Here is a 9,107-nt window from a genome sequence, read left to right on the forward strand (position 1 = left end):
TTGGGAGACTTATGCATGTTCTGAGAATATAATAATTTCTGTGGCTGTGTTTCGTAAGCTGCTAATCATTAAAGCCATCACTCACGGTCTTAAAACCCTGAATGCTTTATTGAAAATATGCATACATATCTTCTCCTACACAACATTACATAACAGTACAATCACTTTTTTTAATAACACATTTAAATGCAAAATGGATTCTTCCGAACCTGGCCACTAACAAACAAACCTAATAATGGCTTCTCACCTCGCCAAGCGTTTACAGCAAGGAGTGCAAAATAAGAAGCCCCAAAATAAGGTAAGTCTCAAAAGAACAAAAACTTGCATTAGCTGAACCTAGAACACCACATCTGTGATTGTTTTAGTGTTTGATCTGTACTGAGGTGTGTGGTGTGTGTATACATATTTTTTATATCTATCAGTCTTCTGTAACAACAAGCTGGTGGTGGATGTAATGACCCGTGGGCAGGCGCTCGCCTGATGCAGGGGAGATCTGTGTCACAGAAAAATGCTTAGCCTATATGCTGTTCTTACACTATCTCATTATACATGCCATAACATATACAGATATAAAGATCATACCATATCAGAAAAACTTATTTTGCTTGACTGTCCAACAGGAACAATTTGTACATGTTCATAATTATCTGATACACGTGTGTACAAATGCATTACACATACATGATTAATTGTGGAAAAAGAAATGGTTGAAGTACAGGGAAAATAAGATGAAGTGATAAATGAAACAAAACGATAGTAACAAAATTCACAAAAGCCATAAAAACAGATAAAATGTCTGAAAAAAACCTGTCAGCCTGTATTGAATACATAAATCAGGAAAATGAAAAACAAACAAAGCAGCAAATAAATGCTAATTTCACCACAGCTAGAGAAAAAGTGGATACACCAAAAACGGGAGGGATAGGAGAGAAGGGAACAAGTGAGAGGCAAGGAGAGAAGAGGGAAATGTAGGTAAAATGAAAACAGCACAATGGTGGACACATAAATGAGATCAAAGTCAAGGAAAACCCAGTAAACCCCATTGCTGTGAAGGGTGATACAACCCAGTTCAAACAGCAACTTTAAGCAATTCCTTCCCCACTACCTAACCTCTCCACAACTATAACCTCCTAAACGTTCCCATTAGAAAGTTAGCCTCAGCACGTGCTTCACTAGGTCTAGCAAGGACTCTGAAGAGTAAGAGCATAGCCACCATATAATCAAATGCTATTTAGCTGTGAACCACAGGTGGTCAAAATAGTTTCTTCTGGCAGCAGTGAGGCCTAAGCAACATGCACATCAATCTCACCATCTCACCAATTCGGGGAAACAAAGCTACATCCAATTTAAAAGGATATTTTACTGTGTTAAAAACTAAACAAACGTAATCATCATAACCATACAAGCATCTCCAAGATTCACTTAGATTTGTGGATTTTATATCCATCCGATTCAGTTAAAATGCCTGTAAGTCCTATCATTTTAAAATAGCTAAACGTTTGAGGTTAAATAAAAAACGTAATTATTTCCAGCGTGTGAAAACCACAATCTCGTATACGTTGAGACGTTTATTAGAGGCAGCAATGAATAAACCAATAAAAATGACTTTCCTGTTGGAAGAACAACATAGATATACAGTGCCGTGAAAAGTATTTTCCCCCTTTTCGATTTTTTCTATTTTGGCATATTTTTGATAGTGAATGTTAGCAAATCTTAAACCAAAACCTATTATTAGATGAAGGGAACCTGAGTTTACTAAAAAATGTATTAACAAAGTAATGCAACACCCAATTCCCCTGTGTGAAAAAGCAATTGCCCCCTTACACTCAATAACTGGTTGTGCCACCTTTAGCTGCAATGACTGCAACCAAATGCTTCCTGTAGTTGTTGATCAGTCTCTCACATCGCTGTGGAGGAATTTTCACCCACTCTTGCACGCAGAACTGCTTTAACTCAGCAACATTTTGGGGTTTTCAAGCATGAACTGCTCATGTCATCTCAATTGGGATTAAGTCTGGACTTTGACTAATCCATTCCAAAACATGAAATTTGTTACTTTTTAACCATTTTCATGTAGACTTGATTGTGTGTTTTGGAGCATTGCCTTGCTGCATGATCCAGCTGCTCTTCAGCTTCAGCTCACAGACCAATGGCTGATATTCTCCTGTAGAACTTTCTGATACAGAGCAGAATTCATGGTTCCTTCTACTAAGGCAAGTCGTCTAGATCCTGAGGCAGCAAAGCATCCCCAAACCATCACACTACCACCACCATGCTTGGTATGAGTTTCTTACTCTGGAATGCAGTGTTTGGTTTCGCAGGACATAATGGGACCCTTCTCATCCAAAAAGTTGACTCAAGTTTGCCAAAAAAGTACCTGGATTATCCTCAAGACTCTAGGAAGAATGTTCTAAGGACAGACTTTTCAAAAGTTCTATGGACAGACTTTTCAATTACACCTGACAAAAACCAAACACTGCATTCCACAATAAAAACCTTAAGCATGATGGTGGTAGTGTAATAGTTTGGGATGCTTTGCTGCCTCAGGACCTGGGCGACTTGCCTTAATAGAACAAACCATGAATTCTGCTCTATATCAGAGAATTCTACAGGAGATTGTCAGGCTATCCGTCCGTGAGCTGAAGCTGAAACGCAGCTGGGTCATGCAGCAAGACATGATCCAAAACACACAATCAAGCCTACATGAAAATGGCTAAAAAGCAACACATTTGAAGTTTTGGAATGGCCTCGTCAAAGTCCAGACCTAATCCCAATTGAGATGTTGTGGCAGGATTTGAAACTAGTAGTTCATGCTTGAAAACCCACAAATGGCACTGAGTTAAAGCAATTATGCATGGAAGAGTGGGCCAAAATTCCTCCACAGCGACATGAGACTAATTAACAACTACAGGAAACATTTGGTTCGAGTCATTGTAGCTCAAGGTGGCACAACCAGCTACTGAGTGTAAGGGGGCAATTACTTTTTCAAACAGGGGCATTGGGTGTTGCATAACTTTGTTTATGAAATAAGTATGTAACTGTTGTGTTATTTATTCACCCAGGTTCCCTTTATCTAATATTCGGTTTCCGTTGAAGATCTGATAATTCAGTATCAAAAATATGCAAAAGGAGACAATTAGAAAGGGGGCAAATAGTTTCACAGCACTATATATACCCTTACCACTCTCCACCACTACAGCCCTCTCTATATATAGCAACGTACTAATCATGACAATAAATAATATTATCAATAATAAATAATAAACTCTCAACGAGGCAGGTGAAAAGTGGCAGTCCTGGGGTTAGCTCCGAGACAAAAGAGGATGGGGCCTGGCTGAACACAGGAGGTGCAGACACTGTGAGCCACACAGGTAAGAGGAGGTGGGAGACAGGTAAGCGGAGGTGGGAGGTCAAGGTGGCTGCTGGGTAATCAGTTAATTTATGTGATTTGTCTGACATCTCCGTGTGTGTGTAACGTTATCACCTGCCGCCGGAGCACAGCCCCAGAGCCAAACCACCAGAAAGCAGCTGTCAAAACGCAATAGTTTCTCTGCTTCATTCGTTAGAGTCTAGTGTTGTTCTCCTGGATTCGAGAAGTAGTGTCTTCTGCTCCAAGGTCACCATCAGCTGTCCATGCTACAACATTCTTTCAGGGAGAGAGAGAAACAGAAGAGCATTTTCATTTATCGTTTATTTTTTTTAACATTTATTTTTGCCCATCCCCTTCTTCGGACTACAAAAAGAAACTTTGTTTTTACCGTTTTTTTTATTTTGTTGTTACATGCAGTCTACACACACATACACGTTTAACATACCAATTCTTTTTTTTTACAGTAGTTACATCGCAATAATAAAATAATTTGATATTTTTATATACATTACATCTATATAGACTAGTACTTATACATTGCGTTGTCAGTCATAACTATTTTAGAACATGAGCTTTTAAAACCACACCTCAGCTACTCTCAGTCCATCCCACCTGTCGCCATAAACCACCCTCATGATTTCTGTGCTGTTCACATAAAATCTGAAACGGTCTAATCCTATAGGATCTACATATTGTAAGTTAAACATACATATTTTTTTACATTGTTGATTGATTGACTATGGCTTTCTAAATCTCCCAACAATGCTATATGTAGAGTTCAATATAGCAGAGCATTTGGGTGTATATTACCTTTTCTTCTTGGTCCACCCCTACACAATAGACATAAAAACCTACAAATTGTTCTACAAATGGTCTTTTACACGACATTTTGTCTCATAATTACAATGTGGAGGCTATGGTAATAATAGACACTGAACCTAAAAACATATGGCAGATATAATGAGGGCTTTAGACCACTAGTTAAAGTATGATGACCAGTAAAATAAATCTGTACCGTTTAGCCCCTCAGCGTCCTGGACATCAAGGAAAGGGGCGGGCCCCCAGATTCGGACGGTGCCGTCGTCTGAGGCGCTGGCCAGAAGACCGGGCACTACAGGATTCCAGCTCACACAGTTCACTGTACGTGTATGACCTGTCAACTCTGCGATGGGCAGCTCACTGCGCCTGTGCCAGATGTACACTTTGTGATCTGTAGATGGACACACAGTATAAACCAGACCATGCGAGTGTTCCATATTCTCCTCTACCTTTTCATGGGTCATGTTCATTAGGCAACAAATGGAAGAAAACAGACAAACAGGGAGGGACTACCTGGCCTTCCAAAAATAAACGTTAATTTTCCTTTGCAAACTGTTTGAAAACGTTTTCCGTTGCATAAGCTAATAAACTGCCCTGATGTGTGAGTGAGTTAGTGTGGTTATACTGACAGGTTTACAAATAGTACTGAAAGTAATGTCAAAGCATAATTTGGACTCAGATGAGATCGACTAGAAGGGGACGTGGCCTTACCCTCACTCCCACTGGCGATGAAGTCTTCGTTGTGTCCTCCAAAGCAGGAGTGGATGGTGTAGAAGCCCTGTGTCACGCCCTGATACTTCCTCACCAGCACCCGGTCATGTAGGTCCCACAGGTGGACACCCTACAGACAGACAGAATATTGACCAGTGCACTCTCAGACAGCTCGACATAATCCGAACCAACCCCCCCCCACCCCAAAAAAGCCAAACCACTCACCTGAGTAGCCACATTCAGCAGAGCTAACCTCCCATTCTTTGAAACTGTGAAAGACATGATTGGATGGTCCTCCTGGACTCTATGGAAGTGCAGCACAAACACAAAATTAAAATGACAGAACTTGCAGAAGCACAGGATGGGCCTCGTGCATATAGAAACAATGATTAGATATGACAATGGATGGGACTAACTCACATGTTTCTGTCCGTAAGGTCTTCAAAGTTGTAACCACGGATACGCTGGTGTGTGTCTGATGCCAGGACAGTCCGAGCGTCACCCAGGCACCACAGGCACTGAACCCTTACTCCTTCCCACGAGTCCAGCAGGTTACCATCCAGATCCTGGGGATAAGGTTATATCAACCTCAATGAACTGATCAGTCCAACACACACAATAGCTCAATCTGCCCTTATGCTGGGACAGACCCGGTCACACCCTGATGGAAGACACTCACACACTGGTAGAACTGGCCCCTCTGGCCTCCGGTGACGAAGCGCTTTCCGTCTGGATTCCAGGCCACACTGGTCAGACTGTCCTCGTGTGATTGGCTCATCTTTGTCCGCAACTCACCCGTCTGGCCAACAACAAGAGACATGGGTGAGTGAGTGTTTTAATGCCTAGTTATAACGTGACAATAACAACTACCATTTTCATCCTGGTGAGAGTAAGATGTGGAAGTCATCTCTAATTTACCTGCAACACAATCATTGAGGAATAGAACTGTGTAGAGGACTTTTGATCTTTCCAACAGCAAGCATCCTGGACAAAAAGTCAATACAACGTTACCTGTACGTTCCACAGCCACAGCTCTGAGCAGTCATCGGGGCCACAGGCAATCAAGTAAGTGTCATCAGGGCTCCAGGCCAGGTATGAGACACCGTAGGCGTGGCCCTCAAGAGTCTTCATCAGCTTCAACTGGTGACTCTCCTGTCAATCAGCAGCACAGTTATCACCTCAGCTAATCATTTCCCCCAAAGTTCACATCTTCCCGCCTCCGCCACCCCTTTGAAACCCCCCTCTCTTATGCTCTGTTTACTAAAACCTGATACACTTATCAGCATGATAATGGTTCATCTGTAATGAGAAAGGCTCCTACTGTGTTGACATGCCACACAATGACTGTGGTGTCTTTGGATCCCGTGGCCAGTTTGGTGCCGTCATTGGAGAACTTGCAGAACCACACTTCATTGCAGTGTTCGGTGAGGATCTGCTGGGTATAGCAAGGGAACTGTTTCCTGCAGATAACAACACTCAGACGTCAGGGAGCGAGGACATAGAGGAGAGAATAAGGTTTTGTTAATTCCAGGAATAGACCTTATCACCCTGAACATTCTACCCAGATAGTGTGGGTAGCTAATAAACATTTTTTAATCTAGGGCAGATAGTGGCAATGCGGTAAGGTTTTTGCATTGGTTTAAATGAAGCACTTCACTTCCATTAGAAAATGTGAACGTCAGAAAACGAACGTTAGTTAATGGCGTGTGAATACATACAATGTGACATAACAACCACAATAGAAGCAAAACAAACTATTACTGGGAACTTAGACCATTACAACTACAGCTGAGGTCCAAGGCAAGGCAATTTTGACGGCAAAATGAAGGGAATGAGCACAGGAAGGACAGACAAATACAGACAGAGTATAGAATGAAGAGCCTTACCGGCTGCAGGCGTGGTCCAGGAGGAGGGACACAGAGTCCAGGCCACTGTCCAGTTTGGTGTTGTGGTAGAGGCAGCGCTCTCTCTGCAGCTCCACAGCCTGCCTCAGCAGGGTCTGCAGCCGGCGCGGAGGCAGCATCACAGAGGGAGGCAGGTACGCTGCAGACAGGAGAAGGGAGGGAATGAGGCACAGTGTGATAAGATAGGAATGAGGGGAACAAAGAGAGAGGGAGAGAGATAAATTGTTTAAAAGAAAGTCTATTCTTAAAATGTCACTCGAAATGAAGAGGAACAAAATATCTGTGTTTAAAGGCCATCAATTCTGTTTCAAATCTGGAGTTTTAGGTTCTAAATGAACCTATTAAAACTCACGGACGCTTAATAAAGCTCAAACCAAGTTTATTCACCCATTGGGTCGATACAGCTGCATAAGAAAAAGACATTCACATAAGCACTGATATTTAACCCTTTCTCCTATGCTGAGTCTCCTCCAACACATCTGAACAGCCAATGCATCTCTGTTGCTAGACAGAACCGTAGTGATATCTGTTCTTCCTCACTTCATCTGACCTGACCTCTATCCCAAAGTGCTCACTCGTCCCCAACTCACAGCTGTCATGTTGACCCGTACCAGACTGTCTTTTCTCCTCCCATAGGATCCCTGATGGCTAACAATAACATATCCAGACAGAATGTAGACGTTATACATTTCCCTCTCTCCCTCAGTGACATGAATAAGTATATTTCATATTCTCAGAACCCAACAAGAGGAATTCATTTGATAATAAAGGTGCACTCATCTTAAACAAAAATGGGGGGAAGGATGAATGTGAGGATATGGTATGTGTGTGAGTGTGAGATGTGTATGTGTGTGAGATGTGTATGTGTGGGTGTGTATGTGTATGTGTGGGTGTGTGTGAGATGTGTATGTGTGGGATGTGTGTGTGAGATGTGTATGTGTGTATGTGTGCGTGTAAGATGGCACTCACTCTGTAACTTGTCCAGGAGTTTAGTGCGGGAGGCAGTGCCTTTACCCTCCCACTCTGCCTTTGCTCTCAGGTCCTCTGCATGGCTGCACATCAGGTACCTTGGAAATAGATGACATCAGCATTAGGCTGCCCTGCAGGTCTCACCCCCAGCACCGCGAAGACAGACAGGGAATCCCATGATTCTAGCTCACTCAAAATCAGCTAAAATTCAAAGAGGAGCAAAAAATGTGTATTTTACAGATCCCATACCCTCGACCATACTGAACGAGGATTGGCTGTACTACACAAACACTCCTCACTGATGGAATAGTTAGCTCTCACACATTGCAAAAAAGGCTTAGCTATATCGCTGTGATCTAGGCTATTTCGTTAGGGTGGGGTAGGGCATTAGGACTGTGATCAGAGGTAGCTACCCGCTCAGGATGTGGATGCGCTCTGTGTTGTACTTGAGGGGAGTGAGCTCAGCTCTCAGGACCTGCAGCGCCTCCAGGATCTTGGCATCCTCCAGATACTCCAGGTACTTCTGCTGCAGGAGCAGGAACTTCATCCGCTATAGAGGAGAAAATAAGACGGACAGGGGAGGAAAGGACATATACAAATATGAGTGCATTATGAGTTAAGCACATGCATATTAAAACATATCAAAATGGTTGTCTGTGAGGAAAATTTAGCCTACACATCCTACTCTTTTACTCTGACAAGCAATAGGTGTCAATGTCTTGTCCGAATTCTACTGTAGCTAGTGCCGAGTGATTAACCGAAATGTTGGTTATTTTTCGCTTTTTAAACAACTAATTGAAAGATATCAGTTCAATTATTTGAATTCCATTTTATTCAGGTTTTTTTCTGTGAGCGCAATGCGCAGTTTCTCTAGAGATAAATCAGATCAAGCCCGAACTGCGCAATGTAGTAAGGGAGTTTCCAACAGTCCAATAATCTACATAGTTTTGTGCAGAACACGTGGTAATTACCTACAATGACCATAATCAAGAGAGAGAGAGAACGCGCAATCGTGAGGTATCGATACCTGAAAATACATAATCTAAGATTGATAGTTGGTATTCAGCAGTCATAAAATTATGCCTTATTTACTGTGAAGAACTACTAAAATAGTGATTTTGTCAGACAGCATAAGCATCAGTTCTACAGAGATGATGACGTGGAATTAAATAATTGCCATCAAATAGGCCTAAAACAAATGTAACATACTGAAAACCTTAAATATTTTATTAAATGTGAATAGATTATGGTTAATAAGCAGTAATGGGCAGTCACTACCATCATGGGACTTTTATTAATTGTTTTGTTCTGTGTTGTTACAGCATTCAACCCAC

The 9,107-nt window shown here is 42.0% G+C and overlaps 1 protein-coding gene across 3 annotated transcripts in view; it reads right to left on the reverse strand.

Annotated features, from left to right (window-relative positions):
• Positions 1-89: 89 nt before the first annotated feature.
• The window catches only part of LOC106584119 (WD repeat-containing protein 26), a 13,485-nt gene continuing 4,467 nt past the window's right edge, over positions 90-9,107 (reverse strand). For 2 of the 3 annotated variants that reach the window (XM_014169011.3, XM_014169001.3), the window contains exons 4-14: positions 8,187-8,323; positions 7,774-7,871; positions 6,787-6,943; positions 6,222-6,360; positions 5,912-6,052; positions 5,580-5,699; positions 5,321-5,466; positions 5,126-5,204; positions 4,901-5,030; positions 4,386-4,580; positions 90-3,636 (exon numbers count right to left, since the gene is read on the reverse strand). In XM_014169011.3, the coding sequence (XP_014024486.3) occupies positions 3,563-3,636; positions 4,386-4,580; positions 4,901-5,030; positions 5,126-5,204; positions 5,321-5,466; positions 5,580-5,699; positions 5,912-6,052; positions 6,222-6,360; positions 6,787-6,943; positions 7,774-7,871; positions 8,187-8,323 (1,416 nt within the window). In that variant the 3' untranslated portion in view covers positions 90-3,562. Of the gene's footprint in view, positions 3,647-4,385; positions 4,581-4,900; positions 5,031-5,125; positions 5,205-5,320; positions 5,467-5,579; positions 5,700-5,911; positions 6,053-6,221; positions 6,361-6,786; positions 6,944-7,773; positions 7,872-8,186; positions 8,324-9,107 lie in introns of all 3 variants that reach the window. The other variant, XM_014169020.3, reaches the window with a different exon arrangement.

The sequence above is a fragment of the Salmo salar genome, chromosome 02, assembly GCF_965601325.2.
Source record: "Salmo salar chromosome 02, fSalSal1, whole genome shotgun sequence".
Taxonomy (NCBI): domain Eukaryota; kingdom Metazoa; phylum Chordata; class Actinopteri; order Salmoniformes; family Salmonidae; genus Salmo; species Salmo salar.